The sequence below is a fragment of the Dipteris shenzhenensis genome, chromosome 28, assembly GCF_047967505.1.
Source record: "Dipteris shenzhenensis isolate YYH24624 ecotype China chromosome 28, Dip_SZ_1.0, whole genome shotgun sequence".
Taxonomy (NCBI): Eukaryota; Viridiplantae; Streptophyta; class Polypodiopsida; order Gleicheniales; family Dipteridaceae; genus Dipteris; species Dipteris shenzhenensis.
In genome coordinates, this window is record NC_141623.1 from 44,207,485 (window position 1) to 44,231,227 (window position 23,743).

The 23,743-nt window shown below is 42.6% G+C and overlaps 1 protein-coding gene across 2 annotated transcripts in view; it reads right to left on the reverse strand.

Annotated features, from left to right (window-relative positions):
* Positions 1 to 2,201: 2,201 nt before the first annotated feature.
* The window catches only part of LOC147883604 (trigger factor type chaperone family protein), an 83,903-nt gene continuing 62,361 nt past the window's right edge, over positions 2,202 to 23,743 (reverse strand). The window contains exons 8-15 of one of the 2 annotated variants that reach the window (XM_087399609.1): positions 18,687 to 18,779; positions 18,281 to 18,373; positions 18,064 to 18,144; positions 17,829 to 17,978; positions 3,724 to 3,819; positions 3,528 to 3,634; positions 3,242 to 3,296; positions 2,202 to 2,718 (exon numbers count right to left, since the gene is read on the reverse strand). In XM_087399609.1, coding sequence (XP_087255735.1) covers positions 3,551 to 3,634; positions 3,724 to 3,819; positions 17,829 to 17,978; positions 18,064 to 18,144; positions 18,281 to 18,373; positions 18,687 to 18,779 — 597 coding nt within the window. In that variant the 3' untranslated portion in view covers positions 2,202 to 2,718; positions 3,242 to 3,296; positions 3,528 to 3,550. The remainder of the gene's footprint in view (positions 2,719 to 3,241; positions 3,297 to 3,527; positions 3,635 to 3,723; positions 3,820 to 17,828; positions 17,979 to 18,063; positions 18,145 to 18,280; positions 18,374 to 18,686; positions 18,780 to 23,743) is intronic. The other variant, XM_087399610.1, reaches the window with a different exon arrangement.

Sequence of the window (23,743 nt, forward strand, 5' to 3'; positions counted from 1 at the left end):
AACGGAGAGATAGTGCTTTTTAAAGCCTCCAGGCCCCCCCGAAAGCAACTCGCCTACATTGCAATCTAGCCCTATCCTGTAGCGCACCTTCCTACGCTCCCCTTCTACCTGCCATCACAACTCCTGAGCAACCAGCTGACGTGTAGGATCGCCCCAGCTCTACGCTCTTCTGACTCCCTTCTGATGCCTCTACCCGGACCTCACTACTTCCTCCTAACTACACCTCTCCCTCTCTCTCAGCCTGTCACTTCTTGCAATGAAATCACCCTTCACTCTCTCTCTCTCCTTCTATCCAAATCTAATACCGCTTCCCTTAACCGATGAACCAGCAGACACTTGCAAGGCATGAACACGAATTTCGAAATTAGGACATACCTGGAGAAAAATTCATCCGAAATTCTCACAACAGAAGTTCCTACCTCAAGAGTTGGCTTTGATACCAACTGACACGACCCCAACACTCCTGAAACCTCTGATCTGCAAGCAAACACAAGAACACACCAAATGTGAGGAAACTGAGCAGACTGCTCACCACCCAACCATGACATCTAGGGGATGCGATCTCGAATCAGGAGATGTCCCCTCTAAGCCATGAGCTGAGCTACTAGCACGAACTCCCAACCAGATCCTAACTAGCTTGGTGTTCCATACCACCAGGTGGCACTGTGAATCCTGGGATCTGCTGCTAGGCCTTGGGCTACGCTATGATGCAGGCACGCGTCCGTGACTCAATCCAAGATCAGACCTAGCACTTGGGAACGAGACTTGCTCCCATCGACTCACTGAGAATTGAACCTCTAGGCCCCTTATATAGACTCGGGTCCCAAGCGCCACAACTAGCGAAGACCTCTAACTGGTTCGTACCCTTGCCACTCAACTTGAGACTCAAGCCTGCCTAGGCCTAAGCCTCCCCAGGCTACCTGAGCTAGTCTTGTGTACCCAGTACATGTCATATACCAATCCGTACACATGACACCAACCCACAAAAAGCCCTTGCGTATAGTGTTAATTTTAGTGAGACTAGACAAAGAAAGAAAGAAAGAGAGAGTTGCTTATTAATGTCTTCAAAACCTTGCAAGACCAAAACATAGAAACATTGTGAAATCAAAACCCCTTGAGGGACAACTAGAGGTGCCTAGAGCACACCTAAAAAACCATTAAACTAGAATGAAGATAAATGAGGCACCAACGTGTGTGAAAACTGGACAGAGTATGAGATTTGCCTTTTTCACCCTTTGGTCTACTCTATGGGTCTTACTCGTGGATGCCCAAAGCACTTTGATAGCGTGCTAGTTTGACATCATAAGGTGCGTAAACTCTATCCAAGATAATCTATGAAAGATCAGAGCTATGCATGGAATTAAGGCCCAACAAAATCATGATGTGTTTGGAGCATGCCCAAGTTCTATTCCTAACATCCTCCACCTATTTTGTGGGTCCTACCAAGGGAAGCCCTGAAGCAACCTAGAATTACGCAATTGCAAGGAGGTGACCTCAAATACGGAGGTCCAAGTACTATCGTCCAAGATATATGGATGCCGGTCTCCTGATCATGTCCCCTAGGGCAACATGAGCATAGGAAAGTTCGTGGTCTACTAATGTCTATACTCCTACTTAGCGCATGAGCGTGTATCTAAGGGGTGTGACCTCTCACATATAGAAAATTTCCCATTGCTGCTCCAAATAAACAATGATTGAACTCATATCGTGAAACCCCTCCTCTAAAAGTCTGTTAACTCCCACGAATCTCATGATATCAAGAGCATCTCATGAGCACATGCTCCTCTCTCCACCTATTGCATGTCGCATAAGGCACACAATCTCAGCTCATAGTGATGTCATAGGACTTGTACCTCCCACGAATTTTAAGACATGAAGAGGACATGTTCCTCTCTTGACTTTTGACGGTACATGATATATGGGAGAGATCCGTACATGTACATGCTTGCATCTTGCATATACCTTCTATATTCCATTCAATTGTGAAGAGGCTCTTCCCACCTTCATAATCGATTCACGAGCATCATAACAATCTTTCAGGAATCCACCTAGAATATAGATCTAGGTCTTTCTTCGACCTTTGTCAGGGTCATGATCCCTCTATGCTTCAATCTTAATAAATGAACATCACTATCTTTTGTAACCCTGCTTCCATCACTTTGAAGGCCACAAGCAGCGGAGAGAGGTAAGGGGAAGCAAGAAAAAGACACTTAAAATTACATTAAGAAGCAAAAGTGAGGTGCTCGCCAGCCTATCAAAAAGTATGCGTGAGTTCTCTAGAACAGGGCCAAAAGCTATGATATCACTGTAAAATGGTGGATGCATCATCCTGAATAATCTATGTTTGCTTAAGAAGCTCAGATCAGTTGCCACTGCACAATCTGTTTTTTCATTTTTGGTATGTCATTGTAATAGTACATAAAAAATGCATATGGAAATCGTACATGGATTTGCTTCTTTACAACAGTCGAGGTGTCTGTTGGTGGCAAAATCTTCTGTTCTAGCTCCCATTTCATAGAGCAACCAAAGAATTCACTATATTGTGCCAAAAGCTGTATGATAGTTCCCTTTTTTGCGACTTTGACAAACATTCTGTGTTCAACAATGAGTAGACTGTAAGGAATTTCCAAAAGAAAACACCCTGCAGGTACCATGCTCTTCATATAATGGTCTGAGTATTCTTCTCTCTTTTTAAAAACCTGCATCATGTCCTTCAACCTGAAGACAGACAAGGATTAGAGAATAAGTCATGACAATGAAATACATAGCATCTCTTGTAAAGAAGATAAGTACACTCTGAAGCCATGAGTTTCTTATGCTTGGTAAACAAGGCAGAGACAATGAATAATCATCAAAATTGTAGATGGAAAGACAGTAAAATGTCAGGCTATTCAGTCTATTCTTGAGAATAAAAGATTGTAGCATGTGAAGCTACCTATTTGTGGGGAATACCTTGTGAAATGGGGAAGAATGGGGGTGCGTCATATTGCTAAAGCATTAGAGAGCGCTTGTTTCACAAAAGAGGAAATTATAATTGAGAATTTTCTTCTTCACGCAAGATGAATCCCAGTACATCTCATTCAAAATTATACAACTCCAGTTTCCAATCATGCTGGCAAACAAGCAATTCTAGGAAGCACAGCTGAGAATAAGATCCTTTTTATAATCTGTATCATACTACACCATGGTTGTCATGTTCTGTTATAGAAATTAAAGTCGTTCTTCTCACTTATCACCTCACCTGGTGAACGTATAATCATGCATTATTACATGCCTCTCCTTTTGCATGGCTAAATCTGCAAAAGGGAATCATTTTAAATATTGGAATGACAAATGAAGGTACATTTTTACGGGCTTCCAGTAGCATACCAGATGAAACTTGAGGTGAACATAATTCATAAGATGATACATGGGCCGGTGAACATAATCCATAAGATGATACATGGGTAGGATAGACTTTAAAAAAACTCTCAATTGTTACCATCCTTAAAGAATGCATCTCAAAACTCAGCATTGCAAATACTAACCATATCCTGTGGCCAGAAGAATCTCAAGCTTTTCTTATGATATAATTGATATCTGCATGTTCCATGAGCCATTCCAAGACCTTTGTGCCCTCAAGAACCTCCTTTGCCTTCACACGGGGTCCTCCTTTTGTTAGATCTGTAGAAGCTTAAAACATGGACTAGAGATGGAGGACATAAAAACAGTCCAAATTTATACCTGCTCCCTGATGCGATTCTTGTCATATGCCTGGCTGTAGAGCTTGAATTCCTCTTCCGCACTTTCCACTTCCTTGTTCAACTCTTCATCTGCATACTGTGCCATGAGAGAACAAATAAAGCAGTTTCAATATCTGCATCCCAATGAGCTCTTAACATAGTTTAACGAATACAGATACTAAGTTTGCTCCTTTTTCTGTGTGGAAATCTAAATGATGAACAAGATTATATGGTTCAGACTACAAGCACAACTTAGGTGTGATCAAAGATGTTTTGTTTTCACGATTTTCTATCATTGTTATGGAATTCAGATCATGTTCTTTAGAACAAGGCGCTTAACTCAGTCCTTGTCATATGGAAAATCTAGCTTTACCAGGCTGATTCAGCTCATATTTTCATGGAGTGTACACAGTAGCCACTCTGCTACAGAAGCTCATCATGTGTATACAGCACTAGTAAATTTGGAGGATAAAATTTGATGGCCATACTAACAGGAAATATAGGCTAGAATCTAGATCCAGTAACGGATTTGGCCTATGCTGATGGATTTTAACAGTTGCAATATAGTGTCACATGCACCCCTGCACTAGGATGCATTGTGACACACTGGACTCATCACCAAGTGCATTGTGTACAGCAGTAGTTCCTATACTGCTCCTAAAATAGGCTTCTTTTGTCCTATGCCGTTGCCCCATTGTCCACGAATGAGGCATGGCTACAAGGTCAAATCTCATCCCTTAGGTCAGTCCTTGTTTACTTGTACACACTGGTTCCTGTGAACAGCATTAGCCTCATCCTTAGCCTCGCAGAGTGGTCTACATTGACAATGTGGACAGCATTGAGGTCTCGGTCATTGGTTGGAGCTGCTTCTCAGGTTTTTGGGTTTGTCTAACGCTTCACAGTGTCTCTTCAAACTTGCATACTTTGCTCTCTCGAAGAGTGTTCTCAGTTGTGTTTCAGTTCTCCAAGATTAAAGCAAATTCTCCTAAATATTGTGGGAGGGGGGCCTCAATTGGTATAGGGACCCAATCAGTTGTCAACTCCGTTATCCCTCTCACTAGTTCTCTCTTTCGCCCTCTCCCTTCCATAGGTGTACAGACAGTTGCTAAAGGTCTAAAGAAGGTCTTGCTGTGACTATACAATCATTCACTATTGCATGTTATATTTGTATCAGAGCTTCAGTCTGTGGTCCAGCTTGACAACTGCGAGTGCATGGTTGTGCTAAGGTCAGGAAAAAAACACATAGACAGGTAACATGGAAGGGAGGAGGTCAAAAAGAGTGTGGCCACGAGTCCAACATCCAAGAAGACAAAGACAGCCAGGAAAATACACTTCTGCAAAGCACTCAAGAAATGATGGAGATGCAGGTTTACTCAAGTCCTTGCCTATTCCTGAATATCCCTTTCAAGACATTTTCATGGACTTCGTGGGACCTCTTCCAACATCTGTAGGTACACGTAATATGCAATGTTTGACTATTGTTGATTGTTTTATATGCTTGTACCTTGCAACAGACGGCCAACGCATAAGGCATCGTGCGCTTGTTCATTCGATATTGGTACCCATTGGCGCTCTACCTCAAACCATTACATCAGACATGGACACCAAGTTTACTTCCCATTTTTCGCGAGCCTTGTTTGATACTTTCAGCACAAAGTTACAATTATCCAGTGCATTCCACCCGCAAACAAGCAGGCAAACAGGGATTTATAACCAACTGGCATTTGATGTTGTCAAAGCGTATTGTCATGATACACAATCAAACTGGGAACAATACCTTCTGTTGGTGTAGGCCTTTCTCAATGATACACATTCATCAAACATTGGTCGCACACCTTATGAAGCTGCAATCGGCAAGCAGTTCTCATTTCTTTTAACTCGGATGGTTTCTCTATCTCTTGAAGCCACATATTTTAGAGGCTCTAGGACACCCAATATAGCCCAATTGGGCCCACACGAAGCTCATATGTTATGGGAAAGCAAACCATTGCACAAGGTGCAGTGAAATCCAAGAGGGAGGGTGGTCCAGGGTAGGGCAGGTGCCTTTCTCTTCCTCCACCAAATTGGGAAATGGCTTCAGTTAGATGCAATAGCATGGACTCCCTCACAAGAGCGTCACTAGCGAACTAGCTATGGCAACAGATGCCGCATGGGGTCCTTACCACATTTTGAGCCCACCTCTAGATTAGCCTTCGCTCGAGAAAGACTTCTATTTCGTCTCGCTTGTAGCTCATGGATGGCTGCTAGTAGGACCATGGTTGGAGCCATTTGGGCATGCCATCATTGTGATACCGGGATTCAAGACTATCCCTCACTACCTATGACGTTGTCCAGAAGATTAGAGGATCTGGCAGTGATCCCTCAAGATGGTGACCAGGATGTGACGTACTTGCTAGGGCCCAGGACTTCACCTAGGACAAGGCAGCTTCATTGATAGAGGGATGATGCTTTTCCCACAGAGATGGTCTCTCCAGCCTATAAGATAGATGGTCTAAGTGTTACTGCTTAATTCACAAGTACATACACATGAATAGTAAGACTCGATCCCTCCCTCTTGCCAACAACCTGTGTTCTCTCCAAAGGACGGCGTCTGGGGGATGGTGGCCAGCATTACAAGCTTGGAATATCTATGTGCACACTGCAGTGTAGTGATGGGAAGCCGCGGATTTGGCCTGCAGCCACCTCGTCAATATATGGCATGATATCATCATGCATCTTGCAAGCCACATGGGAGCACGGTTCGGAGGGATCTAGGAAGACTCCCAAAAGGTGGGAGCGTTTCTACAAGGTGTGGCTTGCATGTCCTTTTTACATTCTCACAGATCAAGGAATTAAATGGTTGTATAGTTCCCCGCCATGTTCTCATCAAATATTTATGGCACACTATAGGCAACGAGCTGGGGTCCTGAGAACAAGTAGCATAGCAGCCAGCTTCCCCTTTTCAATTGGTTAAGCACCCTATGGATTCCTAATCTGTTATCATTTTATCAATTTTCTCCAACAGGCCTGAAACGTAGCCAACCTGACAGGGCCGAGTCGGCCCTAGAACTACTGACATAACTCTAGATTGCTAACTAGGTCTATGAACAAACCCTTTTAGAAAGATGACCACCTCTCCTTCCTTGCCTATAAAGAGACCCTGATCTTTGCCTACTTGTGCTGGTATTTCCCTAGCCTATTTGCCCATGTGGCTGGCCTAAAACTAACACAAGAAGGAGAACTGTGTTCTGTTCATGTGGCAGCCCGCTTCCTGCCCACATGGCATATACATGTATATATGTGTGTTAGAATTATTGGCATATTCTTGGCATATTCTAGGCAGTGACCAATGTAATACATAAGTGAGTTAGAGGCACTTTTTCCTCTTAGAGGTTTTTTCCCCTAACCACAGTTAGTGGGTTAGTGTGGTTTTGTCACTTAGACAAAACCACCTCCTCACTTGTAGCTCTCTCATCTTATCTATTCCAACATTCTACGTTTTGCTCTCTCTGCTTCCTTGCATCTTCTTGTGCTCCCACTTTCAACATTTGGTATAAGAGCCTGCCTTCGTTTCCGAACCTAGAGCCCATCGTCAAGCTCCTGCCTCTGCTCCTGGACTTCTGTTCATTGTTTGCTCTACACGAGAATCCGTACAAAGCCTCGACTTGCTCATCCGTACAATAGTACGAACAATCGTACTATTTGCCGCCATACATTACGTACAGGTCTTGCACCACCCGTCCGTACAGCAGGTGCCACACTTCGTCCACATAGCAAGAGTTGACCGTCCGTACAACGTACGCTCAACCCCCGTAGGCGCCGTACTTCGTCCGTACAACCGGCATTCCAAGCTGCGATGTACACTGTGCGGCACCCATACAGATCAGACAGAGCCGTCCCTACAATGCTGGTAATCTGCTGGCACTTTGCCGTACACTGTCCGAACAATAGGTTTGCTGCTCTCCGTACGTTCTCCGCACACCTGCGCCATACATGCTGTACAGCTTAGACCGTACCCGTGATAGTACTTCCCATGTCCGCACATCCGTACATGTCCGTACATTCCATATGATCTCTTTGTGCAAGTGCATTTGGGATTTCAGCTAGGGAATCAAGCAATTTTGGGACAGATATTTGCTTTGCAGGACAAGTCAAGCAAAATTTTGGGGCTTCTTGTGAATTTGTCCCAATTTCAGCTCAATTTCTCCCCAAAATTTGGGGCTTTTGTTTTCACATTGCAATTTCTTGCATAATTGGGGCTTTCAGATACTTTGCCCTCTTTTGGATTCAATTTCCCTGAAAGAATTTGGGCTTTTGGCATTCAGATACAATTCGGCAATGTACTAGTAGTTTGGGACTGTTGCAGGCAGTTTTGGACTCATTTTGAGTGACATTGGCAATTTTTGCAATGTTATTTGGGCATTTACAGAGCATTCTGGTGCATTTAAAGCCTTTGATAGGCTGTGAAAGCAAGCTGTCATTTTGGGCAGATTTCTTGCAGACTTTGATTGTGCATCTTTCATCCCAGGAAGGGATTTCACTTGTCTGGTTTGCTGCTTTTTTTGAGTTGTCTGGCAGATATGGCTCAGAATAATCCCAATGAGGTCTTTGGTGTCCTCACATAGGAGGATAAGTTGGATGGCACCAACTACTTCTGGAGCTTTATGGTGCGCAACATTTTAGTTGGCAGACATCTATGGGATTATGTCAATGGAGATGAGACAAGGCCATCACTCCTACTCAAGGTGGAGGCAGGGGTAGAGGTCAAGGTGCGGGACAAGTGATAGGAGCAGCAACAGTTGCTTTGGTGGCTCCCACACCGGAAGAGAAAAGGTGGGATTCACGGGATACACAAGCTATCATTTCCCTTTCTGTCAAAAGGTTTATCATTCCTCACATTCGGTCATGCAAGACCTTGGGATACTTCAGAGAGCATGTTTGCAGCTAGAAATGATGCCCGAGTCTCATTCCTGAAGAGAGAGCTATCTCACACACATATGGATGAGGGTGATTCCATGAATGCTCACCTCACCAAGCTTCAAGATTTGAGGGAACAATTGCTGAATATAGATGAGATCATTCCTGATTCAGAGATGATTACCACCACTTTGAATTCTTTTCCTGAGTCGTATCGCGGTTTTCATAACTTGTTGAATTTGTCATTGAGGGAGGGTAGCAATCCTTTATATACCTTTGTAAGACTAGAATAAGTCCAATCATACAAATTTAGATTTTTTTGTTGTTCTAAAGATTAAAAATCTACACAGAAAATAAAAGAGAAAATGAAAGAGAAGAAAAAAAGAGGTAAACAAAAACTTTTATGAAAAACAAAAGGAAGACATACCTAGCAAGCAAAGCAACACTTATGTCGTCATCAGTGCCCAAGCATAAGCAGCTATACTAGGTTTCTAAAGACCCGCGGAGTCTCTTGGGCAAACCTAGTGCTTACTAAAATACGTTAAATAAACAAAAGAGAAAGAAAACAAGAAATAAAGAAGAAAGGAAGCAGGTGGTTATGCAAAAATAAACAAGCAAGTCAAGAAACAAAATCTTCTAAAAAACTAGAATAATGATCTCTCTCTCTCTCACTCTCACTCTCACTCTTATTTAAAAGATAAAAAGCTAAATGGCCCTTTACACTTACGTATCGTTTACTACAAAGAGGCAAAAATACATTTCTAACTTAGAAAACACAAGCATACTCAAACAAACTCTCTTTTGAAACTAAAAGAAAAACGACCTATTCGGCTCCCCGCTTTTTATTTTCAGCATATGTTCAATCATTCTAAACATACCTAAGACCGATACACCATAGATAAAAGACTTCATATCTAAGATTGTGCTTACTTTTTTCATTATTTTCCTTGGATTATACCTCTTGTGTAATAGTAAAGTGATCAAATTACTACATTGAGTGATAAAAGACTCCTTAGTTGTACAAAGGTGGAAAAATATATGGAATTGTGAAGAAATGACTCCATATTTTGCCAAATCAGAAATGTTTTGAGTCAATGTGAGGCATTTTTATAATGTGTAAACCACTATATTCAGGTTGTTCATGTTTATCGTAAATATCAACCTCTTATCCTATGGTAGATTGAGAAAGTCTAAGATCTCAGAAAACACAAGAATCCCCTCTTGAAGTGCAGTTCAGTTCACAAGAGTCACGAGGATAGATTCCTTCTCCAAAAGCACTAGCATCTTTGTACATAAAGTCTTGAAAGTTAGGAACATTTGGTACAAATAAGTCATCTATAAAACGCCTAACTTGGCTAAGCTTATGTAAAATGATAGGGCAGGTATTGATAGAAATAAGACGTTGCATAAACTCAAATACATAAGTGAAAAGATAAAAGTTTGCTAAAAAGACGGGACAATTAGTGCCCATGGGGATTCCTATAATTTGTTGAAACAAAGAATCACCTATTGTGATGTAAAGATTATCTAAAAGAAAATCTATCCAAGAGCAAACATCTTCCACACTTACTACCTTTGTGTATCTTTTCTTTTTAGAACCTATGTCATGATCTTTATTTTTTAGCCACAAAAAGTCAAAGCATAAGGCTGTTTTCTCAACTTTTAGCACTTTGCATCTATCTTTGTCAAATCTCAGCTTGAAAACTTCAGCCACTAGCTTTTTTATTCTAAACTTCAGGTCTTCCAGCTCGATCTTTGTGTAAAGAGTGGTAAAATCATAAGTTTGAAGGAGAATAGGAGACTCTTTTTCCTGAATGCTTTGAGAGGAATTACAAAATTTTACAACAAGAATCACTCCTACAGAGTCATTTAAAATCCAGCTTGAGTGCGAGGGGACATCTGCCTCTTTTAATAAGTCCCTCCAACGTTCATGGACACTAGGCAACATGGCTTTGAAGCAGTAGCTTAGCCATTTAGAGATATCTGTCAAAGTAGTCTCACAAGCAGCTGCAATAAATCTTGGCTTTTTTGGAGTTTTGTGAAACTTCCAAGCAACACAAAGAAAAGGTATACTTGGATTGCAAATAAACCCAAAAGACTTGCAAAAACTCTGATGTTTTGAGATCAAATCCTTTTGAGAAACTAAGGCAGGGACGTAAGTTTTAGCAGACGAGTTCACTTCTCTCAAAAGACATTCTAAGTAAAACTTTTTGCAAATAAAAACAAAGTTATTTGAACATTTGTCCATATAAGAAATGACAAAATTCCTATGGAATTTTTGAAGAAGACTTTCATCTTCTTTAGAAAGATGGTTACTTTGCTTTGAGCAATTAACCGAAGGGACTTCTTCTAGTTTTAAAGAAACTTTCTTCAAAATCTTCCCTTTCCATTCTGATAAGATATTTTCAAAGCAATCCTCTCTCTTTTCACGAGTTGGTAGGACTCTTGTTGCAAGAAGAGCAAACAAGAAAGAACATGGTCACACGGGCTAGCAAGCATGCCATGCTTTCAAAATTCAGGCCCAAAGGGAAAGGGCAACAAAAGCAACACGGAAATCAGCCCACACATCAGCATAAAGCTGATTCCATGCTGAATTCACTATTCCAGCTTCTTCAAATGATGTTTTTGAGGGGTTGCTTCCTATTGCTTTTGGTTCCCCAGCTGATGCTCATGCTGAAAATCGGCATTTACAGCAGCCTCCACCTGCTCCACATGCCCCGATTCAGCCACATGCTGATTTTGTTCCTCCACAGGCAGTGGATGATGTTGTCAAGCAAGAGATTCAAGAGATACATGCAGCAAAAACAGTTCCGAATTGGTTGCTATAGACTCTCAAGGAGAGTAGACTTGAGGCGCATTTGCTTGGCAGGACTCGTAGTGTAGCAAGGCACGCAGGGGGGACCTCTTTCTGTTGAATCAGCTTATGCATGTACTCTTCTTGATGAAGAAGAACCTGAAATTTTTGAAGAAGCCAAGGATAATGTGCATTGGATGAATGCCATGCACAATGAATTGTAGTCCATTGAGAAAACTCAGACCTGGGATGTTGTGGATTTACCACTAGGAAAACATCCCATTGGTACCAAAAGGGTTTCAAAGTGAAAAGGAAGCCAGATGGGTCTATTGAAAGGTACAAGGCACGGCTCGTTGCCAAAGGCTATGCTCAGAAAAAGGGCATAGATTATGAGAAGACTTTTGCTCCTACATCCCGGATGACCACCATTAGATTAGTTATTGCCATGGCTACAAATTTTGTTTGGAATGTCCATCAGTTGGACATAAAAACAACTTTCCTTAATGGGGACTTACAAGAAGAGGTTTATGTCAAACAACCTCCTGGCTTTGAGCTTTCGGGCAATGCACCTCAAGTTTGCAAGCTGAATAAAGCTGAAACAAGTGCCACGTGCATGGCATGCCAAGATTGATGCCTTCCTGGCAAGTAAGGGGTTACACAATAGTTCCACAAAAAGCACCCTCTACATCAAGAAGGATGGGGGGGATATTTTGGTCATCGTTCTTTATGTAGATGACACACTACTCACAGGGTCAAATGAAAAAATAATTGCAACTTTCAAGGCTGAGTTGAAAGCTGAATTTGACATGACAAATTTGGGCATGTTTAATTTCTATTTGGGGATCCGGTTCATACATTGTTATGTCTCAATCCAAGCATTGTTATGTCTCAATCCAAGTATGTGCAAAAGCTCTTGGATAGGTTCAACATGCAAGATTGTAAGTCTACAACCACTCCCATGGAGCCAGGGTTGAAGCTTACTATGTATGATGCATGTGAATCAGTGGATGCCACACTTTACAACCACGCTGTTGGATGCCTCATTTATTTGTGCAATACACGGCCTGATATTCAGTATGCAGTATCTCAGCTGATCAAGTATATGCACAACCCAAAGACAACACATTGGCAGGTTGTAAAAGGCATCTTCCGTTACTTGCAAGGCACAAAGTCTTATGGCTTGATGTTTCCCGAGGGGGTGACTTGCAGATGCATGCTTACAGTGACTCAAATTGGGCTGGAGACTATGACACTAGGCAGTCCACAAGTGGTAATTGTTTCTTTTTGGGCAAAGCTTGCATTTATTGGCTGAGCAAGAAACAATCTACTGTGGCTACTTCCTCATGTGAAGTTGAGTATAGGGCAGCTTTCACATCGACAATTGAATGTGTTTGGTTGCGTCGTTTGTTTGCTGATCTTCATCTCTTATTGGAGGGTCCTCCTCCAATTCTCACTAATAGTTTGAGTGCTATAGCAGTTGCAAAGAATCCTGTGTTTCATACTCGCGCGAAGCACATTGAGGTTCATTATCATTATGTCATAGAGAAGTTGCATGTAGGGGAGATCAGTATGATCTATGTGTCAACACATGATAATGTTGCAGACATCTTTACCAAAGCACTTCCACGTGAGAAGTTTGAGGCATTTCACAGTGCCCTAAACTTATCTCCTTTTGGTGATTGATCACTTCCTTGTACATCATCACATTGGCACTACAGGGGGGTGTTAGAATTATTGGCATATTCTAGGCAGTGACCAATGTAATCCATAAGTGACTTACGGACACTTTTTCCTCTTAGAGGTTTTTTCCCCTAACCACAGTTAGTGGGTAAGTGTGGTTTTGTCACTCAGACAAAACCACCTCCTCACTTATAGCTATCTTATCTTATCTATTCCAACATTCTACATTTTCCTCTCTCTGCTTCCTTGCATCTTCTTGTGCTCCCACTTTCAACAATGTGCATACGTGTGTGTGTGTGTGTGTGTGTGTGTGTGTGTGTGTGAGAGAGAGAGAGAGAGAGATTCTACTTTTGCAATCACTAGTTCCGGATGTCACTTATGATTGTCTGTGCGCTCATTAGATAGATTACTTTGTTTACTTGTCTTACAATGAAATCTTTTGATATTGTAATTGCATGTCTCCTCTTTGGGGGCAGCTTCTTGTATGGATTTCACCGAAAAAAAGGTGAGTGTGTGCGTGTGTGTGAGAGAGAGAGAGAAAGCTTTTGTGGCTCTCTCTCCCTCTCTCTCTCTCTCTCTCTCTCTCTCTCTCACACACACACACACACATGGAGACCGGAATTTCATCTATTTTTCATAGGGGCCTTAGTGTGCCCTTTGCTTTCAGCCCACAGTGGTTTGTATGGGTTACATATATTTTGTACTTTGTCTCATAGACCCGTGAGGTCTCCCAAAGACGTTAATACACCTTTCTCTCTCTCTCTCTCTCTCTCTCTCTCTCTCTCTCTCTCACACACACACACACATGCACGCGCACGCGCACACACACACACATGGAGACCAGAATTTCATCTATTTTTCACATGGGTTCGATACTGGGCACTCTAGACTTTGTGGAGAGACAAGAACCACCAAGTCTTTCGAGAGCCTACTTCTTCCATGTTCTACAATTTCTGGATGTCAATCAATATTTATGGATTTCACTCCAAAAAAAGTATGAGAGTGCGCGCGCGGGTGTGTGTGTGTGAGAGATCAATCTTCTTATCGGGCACGCTTGGACAGATGGTATCAGGTTGATCCGCAGAATTGTAATGCCTTTACTAGTCAAATTTGGGTTGATCATGCTTTCACACATTCGGATCATGCTCCTCTTTGGTTGAGGCTTTGCTTACATGAATTTCCCACTGACAGATTGCCTTGCCGAAGGCTTTTGCTGATTAATAATAGTTATCTGAAGCATGCTGACTTTAAAGCCTTGGTCTCTCATGCTATTCAGCCTCTCTCTCGTCAGATACACATTGGTTTGGATTATGCCTGGCACGCTTTTGTTGCTCGGATGCAAGCAGTTATTCGGGACTATGGCAAATCCTATATGCAAGCCACAAGGGAGACAGTAGCACATGCAAAATTTACTTGTCAGAGTTTGACTGAGCTTGCTTATCTTCGCCCTTTGTCTTCAGAGGAAAGCATGCTCTCATGTCAGGCTCAATTCTTTCTTCAATCCAATGATCGTAGAAAGCTTGCTAAATGGGAAACCCGATCCAGACAACGGGCTTTTTTGGATAAAGGCTGCTCTTCCAAGCAATTTTTTAAGAGTTTACACTACAAAAGACAGGCTGCCAATATCTGTCGGATCCGGATGCCTAATGGTTCTTGGTCAACATCTCGTTCAGAGCTTGCTGATTTATGTGTGCAACACTTCTCCACTCATTTTGGGCATGTGGATACTGTTTCTCCTCGGGTCGTGTCTGCACGTCAGCTTCTTTTGCAGCATGTTCATCCAATTCTGTATGATGCTCAGGCTTTGGAACTTGAACATCCCTTCATTGAAAGGGAATTGTCTTATGCACTGAGATCCTGTGGCAGATGGAAATCTCCAAGATGGGATGGTCTCATTGTTGAATTCTTTCTTGCATTCTGGGATCTTCTTAAATTCACCTTGCTGCAAATGGTAAACACAGCATGGCAAAATCAACAAATACTTGTGTCATGGAAAAAGGATCTTCTCAAGCTGATTCCAAAGAAGCAGCTATGTGATTCACTTGGTGATTGGAGGCCAAAATGGTAGTTGATCGGATTAAATGTTATTTGCATGATGGGTTGCATCCCTCCCAATAGTACAATCCAAGGCTAACTCATACAAGCCATTGTGGGGTGAGGCAAAGGGCTCGCTAAGCCCCTTCCTGAGGGCTAAACTCAAACTCAAAACTAGTAATCGAAGCCAAGTGCCATGGTGGCTCTCTTGTGGGCTGCAAAGATATCTCGTATTTGTATCTATCAGGTCATCTCTAACTGTGTCGGGGGGCATGGCCTCCATGATCTCTGTATTTAGTGGGCCATATGAAGAGTGCGCCTCGGCTCGAACGGTCCCCTCTGAGAAAAGCTTGGATGGGCCTGAACCCCCATCGTGTGTGCTCTGGTCAACCTTTGCAATGTGTGGTCTCTGTGTCTCTCGCTCCACTACTTTGCGCCATCTCTTCCCACTGATCCATGATGTCCTCATGTCAGCCATATCCTCCTGCTCTCCTCCACTATGTCCCCGGGCTGATTCGAATGCATAAAAATTTGTGACATGTTGCTGAGCTCGATCTGTCTCTCTCCTTCTGATGTCTGATCTGTCGCAATAAGGTCACTCTGTGTCATTGCATTCCATCAAGTAGAGCCAAATAACTAGTTGCAAAAGTGGACCAGCCAAGTGAGTGGACCAAAGCCATGCCCCTCCTGGAAGAGACAATGGTACCGTCCTCGGATCTTGCAGTAGACTGGTCAAGTACATAGGAACTGCTCCTCTGTGTCTATCTCCGCCTCCACCACTGCACACGTAATTGTCTATATGCACAAACTTACATGCATGCATACATATTTACAAACACGAAGAGTGCCTTGAGGCATATCAAGTTTGTGCTTAGTGTGTCATTCAAAAATAAATGCAAAGCATAATTCATATCTACACATATAGAGACCATGTACGTACATACCTATTTGTTTATTTAAGTAGGTATGTATGTACACATAAGCCTAAAAGTTACGTGTGAACGTATATATGTATTGTTAGAAAATGGAATCCCACCAGAGGGTGTCCCACAGCAGAAGACTGATAGATGAGCCCATGTATTATACGCAGAGTTATTTCACTACGGAATCCAACTTCATTCACTGTGTCATAGATGTGTGTGTGCAAGCCAGAATAGACAGTGCATCCAAGACAAATATAGAAGGAACACATATATTTCCATCCCTCCACAAACTAGACACAATACAATACCAAAAGGTCCTCCTACTATATGCCTGGCACCTCTAGATCTCTGGGCCCACTTGCTCCACTGAGCTTATGTAGACTCTATGTCCAAAGATCCCTTCAACCATGCTGTCCGGAAAGCCAGCCTAGGTGGGCAGCACCTCTGTCTGCAGCTTCTTTTGGGTCACCTTCACCTCCTGAATATAGGCCCAAGGTTGCTCCTTCTGCTGCTCCTATCTGCTGTCTAAGGGCTGCTCCAAGTGATGAGGAATGAGGCCCCTACAGCCCCCTTTCACAGGGCTGGTTGCCTCCCCAAAATAGCCTACTCAACTCCCCCTACCAGCCAGCTGGAGGGGGAGCCTATAAATGGCCCTACAGGGCTCCCCTTGCAGGCTTTTGATGGCCTGCCTGGCCACAGCCCACGTGGCATCCAGCCACTGGCCCAGGCAGATCCAGCCCTGTTTCTTTGCCCCAAGTCTGACCATAGGCCTTCCAAACTCCCACAGACCTGTGCGCCTTCTTCCTGCCTCTGCTCTGAATCATTCCAGCCTCCAAAATTGCTTCAGAGAAGCCCGTATGGTCTGCTGTATTTGCTAATGTCAGCACCTTGTCCACGTAGTCCTTACTTGCTGGAAACCCTGCCCAGATCTGCCCTTTCCATTTGTGGGCAGCCTCTACCAGATCTTCCCTTCATGGTGGCTCTCCTCTATCTCTCTCTCTCTGCTGCCCACATGGCAGCCCATGTGGCAGCCCCATGTCCCATCCTATCATTCTGTGGTCCACCCCCCGATGCACTCCTCATATGGGTGCTCAAAGGCGGGGAGGTGACCAACCCTATTCCAACATCTATGTATGTATCCTCACTTACACAGTCTATTTCAAGCAAATAAAATTGACTCTGAATTCAGTCTCATTCAAAATATTTGCAGAAGCTATGCAACAACATTTTCTCAGTTGGTTCATATGTAAGGTGCAAGTGCGTATCCGTGTGTTCTTGGCCTACTTAAGATATGGTAACCTTTAGATAAAGAAGATACAGTCTGGCAAGATCGGGCATCCTGGGAAATCCATGTGGAGGTAAACATTTCAATAGAACTTCATACAATAAGACATCCATCCTACAGTCCCAGCTATACATTTTGGGACATCATACATGTGATGAATTAATGAAACAATTTATCACAACTTCCACTACAAATAAACCTGTGCTGAGGACACCTCCCAGTTCATCTTAATTCCAAAATTTTGCTGGTCCGAATTTGTAGCCTATGTGACAAGTTCCTCAATAGAAAAGCTGCCAGGTATAGCCTGTGGATTGTGAGTAGCATGAAGGTTAACCTGTGCTTTCACAGAGAGCTATGTGAGAGAGTTTCTAATGTTCCGGCTTTGACATATCTGGGTGGATCAGCTGCAAATATGTGGTTTCTGTGTCTGCATGAGAGCGAGAGCAAGGGAAAGAGAGAAACACAGAGAGAGAGAGAGAGAGAGAGAGAGAGACCGTCAAATTTTCACGCTTGAAGATCTCTGCAACTGCCACACTCTGCTTGACAACCTCTGTGATCCTTTGCTTCTGAGAGTGCAAATAATTATTCACCATTTCTTGACTTGATAGACCCACCAATTGTTCTTTACTAAGACGTATGCTAGCCTGTTGAGGTCTTTTGTTAGTACTTTTGGCCTTTAAGGAGGCAAACAGAATATAGAAAACTACTAACTTTGCGGAAAGGGTGCACCTGTAATTCGATAAGCTTAGCAGCGTACATGTTCCGACCCTGCTCCTCCATTAATGAATGGGGAACCTCTATTTCTGCCACCTGAGAAAACAATGGTCTCATTGAGCATATCCTTGAGACAAGGCTGTTGTGCAATCATGCGCTCTGACACTGCTACCAAAGTATTCACACAGTATTAAGCACATTTCATATAAAAAATTTATCAAACACAATCCACCTTAGCTAGCTCATCCATTATGGATATCTGTGTTGCATGCAACTTATTTTTTTCATACAGATCGCGATGCTTACTCAAAAGAGTTTCCTTGACCTGTCAACAATATATCAGCAGTAAACAAGCAAGAGAGAAAAGCACGTGCCCTTACCTCAAACAAAAAAATACAATCCTTGATAAGAAATCGAATTTTTTTCAGTAAGAGAGGGCATAACCAAGCTATATAGGCTAGCACACAACAAATCTCATCATAATTGCTGTAACATCGAAATGTTGGACTGAGTTACATACTCAACATCCTTGCATGGAGGCTCCTCAAATATCTGAGACTTCTTGTCCCAGCTGGAACATAGAGAACAAGAAGGGGCCATGGGAAAACTCGAATTCCCATCATTGTACATAATATTACCTGACCAAGTGTGCTGCAATTTTCAAGAATCCTCTCAGCAATGGAATCATCCAAATCCGGTAAGACTCTGCAAAAAAGTTCTTTGCTCTCGACCTATACCACCCCCACCCTCAAAATATAAAGCAACAAAATAAGAATAAATAAATAAATAAAAGGTGAAATTTTTAATGAAGAAAGCAACCAGTACTATTCATCAAGGCCACTATGTTCCCTTTAATATAAATTTATGATTCCACAAAGAACCATGTGGATTTGAGTCTCTGCATTCCAAAAGAAATCGTCCAGTGCTCAAAATGCACAGCATCAAGATAAAAGCAAACTACATCTCAGCTGACACAACTGAATAAGAGGATCATGATGATGCTCAAGATATGTACATATTACCTGAAGACAAATATAACTCCGTCTTCAGCTGAAACAAAATTTGTAATACTTTGCATAAAATGATGTAGTTTGGATTGTTCTTAGCACCATTCGGTCAAGAAGAAACATTGTTCACAATCATCTAGTGGAAAAACAACTCCACAAAAGCGACCACAATAAAATTTCTTGGCTTATATACCGAGTCACTAACCTGAAACTGAAAAGGCTTATTACGTGACACGATCACGTGGCATACCAAATCGCCAAAATAGTTGTTATACGTTGATAGCGTTAGACATAAAAATCGCACACTGGATTGAATGAGATAGGAAATCATGAAAAGAGTTCATGCTAAAGTCGCAAAGAGTGGCCCTTCAATGGGCAAAAGCGCCCACGTGAAAATATTGTTACTATGTTGGTGCCTCCATGCAAGAATGGAAAAGGGAGGTGACCTTCTGCATGCATGCAAATCAGGAAATTGAGAATGCACATTGCCACATGAAGAGGGATGCCCTTTCATTTGTGACCTATTTGGTCCCATCAAGACTGAGAGTTCCATAAATCCCCAAACGAGATCCTAAGCCACAAACTAAATCCATAACATAGTCATGCCAACGCTAGTGAAAATGTACACAATATCAGCACCTATCAATGCCTCAACACCCATATAAATGACCATGTGTCATAAAACGTCATTGGTCATAACCTTCCCTCCTACTTATATTCAAGATGTTCTTGATTGCATAGCTTCATAGACAGCTTCGCTGTATTTGGATATGCATGAAAGAAAATACATTCCATTCATTGAGTATCTACTGCTGATAGTTCTTAAGCTCCAGCAACCAGTGCATTCTTCTTTATTTGTGGGTAAACCTTTCTTGATGAAAAAGAATCTGTTCAGTACCCATAATTCTATCGCAACATAGAGTTTTTGTGCAAACTTTGTGATGGAGGCTTGCCTTTATAAGCCTTCAAATTGCTGACATGAAGCCTGTCCATTCTCCATAGAATTCTTGTAAGCAAATTCAAGTAAAGGAGATGTTGAGTTCAAAGTCATGGACAGAGACTCATTGCATAGTAATGATAGCCTTCTCGGACTCTCGCTTTGACCATCAGTTTGGGGATGGAAGGCTGTTGAGAATATCAGCTGGCTTCCTAGGTTTTTGCATAAAGCAGTCCATAATTGGAGATGGAAGCTGGTTGAGAATGTGAAGTGGGTTCTGAGGTTTTGAAATAAAGGAGTCCAAAAATGAATCACAAAGGTCGTGTTATTGACACAGGTTATGGCCTACAAATTTATCAAATGAATAGCTTAGCAGTTTGAGCTGCTATAAGATCTTTTTGTAAGGAGCAGAACATTATTGCTTAATCAATCAGTCTAGCCGGGTGAAAATCCCATCATAAGCCCCGCTCTTTGGGACTCCTAACACAAAGAACGTGGTGATATGTTTCCCAATCTCAGAAGCGATCAGGAGAGCAAGCCTGCTATCTTACTGAGATCACTGTTTATCTCTAACACACTATAATTGTTGAATAAATGTCGTGGTATTCTTACTCATGTGAGACAAATGAAAATGCCTTTCCAATCAGTTTATGGCTTTCCCATAATACCCCGTGCAGCTGGCGCATGATAAGTTCTTGATACAATTTGGTTAAATACATATATCTTCTCAACATGAGGTACCCTTCATCCAATGAGTACCCTTCAAGTCGTTCATCTACTCCTTCCTATAGTTTCTAATATAATTCAGCATGATCTTCACACGTACGCTTCTCTTGGATTATGGTGAATTCACTTATGCTAGGCTTTCAACTCACGTCATCTACCACTACATTCTCTTTCCCAAGTTGATACTCTATTTAGGTTGATATGCAAGGCCTTCAAGCTGAGCATACCCTCCCAAGCATCATTTTTTGAATGCCATTATATTCCTCCTCCTTGCCATGTACCCATTCTTTGGATTATACTGCCTCTTGGAAGGTAGTGGGATCTCTAACCTATGGCACACAACACCCGTACACTACTTGCTATCTTCTAGGTTTAATGTCTTTCACAATGTCTTTAGTATCATCCACCAACCTTTTGGATTGTACTACCTCTAGAAGGTAGTGGGTTCTCTGACCTATGCCACACAACACCCATACACTACTTGCTATCTTCTATGTTTAATGCCTTTCACAATGTCTTCAGTCTCATCTACCAATCTTTTAGGTTCTCTCACCTATGCCCCATACACTACTTGCTAGGTTTAATGTCTTTCACAATGTCTTCAGTCTCATCTACCAATATTTTACCCCACTTTGACATTGGCCTCGATGGTGTTGCATCCTAGTCATGTTGAGCATGAGATGCACTCTTTGTGAGTTTACAAATTGCCTAGTGGGCGCTCCGCCATTTCGTTCACAGCTCTAACTCATGCTAGGTATGGTAGAATGAGAAAACAAATGCTAGATACTTAGACGATTTGCCCAGCTCAATATGAATAGTGCTTCAAAACTTGAGAATGAGAGGTGAGTATGGTATGGTATGGTAGAATGAGAGGTAGTATAGTACGTATGAATAATGCTAGGGATGGTAGAATGAGAGAAGAAATGCTAGATACTTTGGTGATTTGCCCAGCTCAATATGAATAATGCTTCCAAACTTGAGAGCTGTAAAATTACTAATAACACCTTGTGAGCACTAAAGTTTAGCTCAGCACCTTGGAGCTTAAGATTTAAGAAGGCTATTGGAGGACCTCTTGCATAAGCAGACTCACCACTCATATTAGTTCGAGCTATGACGAATATCTTATCCAATGCAAGAACTAAGATTGAAGCAAAGGTTAGCATTCTTTCAAACTCTCAAATGCTAGCCGACGTGTGAGGCCACATGTCACATAACACAACACTTTCCTTACATTATCTATGTCATTTACTATTTTATGCATATTTCCTCACTGAAAATCATATGTTGCAAGGCAAAGAATCCTTTTGGCTGTCCTTCAATGGCTGGCTTTCAGCATAAGAGGTGTCAAGCTTAGTGTTCATGAGATAAGTCAAGCTACCCAATCAGTTTGTTCTTGCATGTGAACATTTTCCAGCATACTTTGTTAGACATATAAAAATGCCATTTGTGTATTGCCATGCTTCTATGCCAAGGAGTAATTACGCTGCCCCAAATCGTCACTTCAAACTCTTTGCATAGTGCTGTTTTGAGCTACTCTATGCGCGCTCATCATTGCTTGTAACAACAAGATCATCCATATAGAAAATGACGAGTATGAAGCTGTTCATTCTTTTGTAGCACATGGGGATTAGGGTTTGAAGTGGTCTTTTTCATGTCAAAACTTTTGAAGAGGGCATCTATCTCCCCATACCACAACCTGGGTGCTTGCTTAAGTCCATAAGGTTACACATGAAGCTTGAAAAATTTTTGCTCTCCCCCCTTCTATACATAGCCAAGTGGCTGATCCATATCAACCTCCTCATCCAAATCACAATTCAAAAAGGCTGATAAGGCATCCATTTGCCATTGAGCCCATGGGAGATGTGATGCCATGGAAAGCATTATTCTCACTATATTAGAATTTGCAACTGGTGCAAAAATCTCTATGAGGTCTACCCCTTTTTCTGGGGAAGCCTTTGGCAACTCATCTTACCTTGTACTTATCAATGGATCCATCTACTTTCTTCTTGTATATCCCCAAAATCCCACTCCAGGACCGAGAATCTATGGAAGCATTGGTTTGAACACTTCCACTAGTAGCCACTCTGGGTATGATATTTTTTGCCATGTTCTTCTAATACTCCCTAGTAAGGGAACGAGATGATACTTCATTTCATGGAGAAACAGCTCTCTCTCCCGTGCGAGTATCCCTCATCCAACACATGCATCATAAGGGCTGCATTTGTACTCTCCCTAATTTGCTTTTTTTTTGCCGAAAAAACAGTGCTGATTATATTACTTCGAAAAACAAGATACATGAGGTCAGTTACAACTGACGGGCTGCGTTCACAAATCGGACGCAACCCTACATGGAATCAAAAAAGCTCTCTCTCACGGAGGGATCAGGCGGGTGTGGGTAAACAACCAGAGATGCGGTGAATAGCGCCACTGAAGGCCCTGAGAAGTATGCTCGAAGAAGAGGCTCCGCGTATCCCAATCACGGAGAAAACGTCTCCGCTTCTCCCGTCCAGCCCGGGAGTCTCCCTGAATCTGGTCCCACTGGCCTCTGAGTGTGTGGATGATCTCACTCCAGATGTCAGCCATGTCACTCCAGATCATGGCAGTCGAGAGAGAGGTACCACCGAGGATCTACGCGCAGCGCGAGGTCCAAATGTGCCATCCAGCGATGCTGCTAATAATCTCCCAGACTGGCTGCCTCTCCTGAGAACCTATGTCCGCCTCTGCCAGGTGCGCCAGGATGCCCTCCAGCAGCCCCCAAGTCCCCTGTGTGATAAGGAATATGGGGTCCTGCGGGCCTGCCTCGAATAACTGATGAAAGCCAGGTGTGGTGCTGCACCAGCAGAACGCGCCCTAGGTGATCAAACCTAGCTCCGGTGCTGCACGGGTAAGGATCCCGAAGGCCCACCTCCACACTTCCTGGGCGCGAGTGCAGCTCCACAGGCAGTGTTTTGGTGACTCCTCGTCCTCATGGCAGATCTGACAAAGTCCATCCTGACCAATCTGCCGCAACCAGCTCCCCACTGGA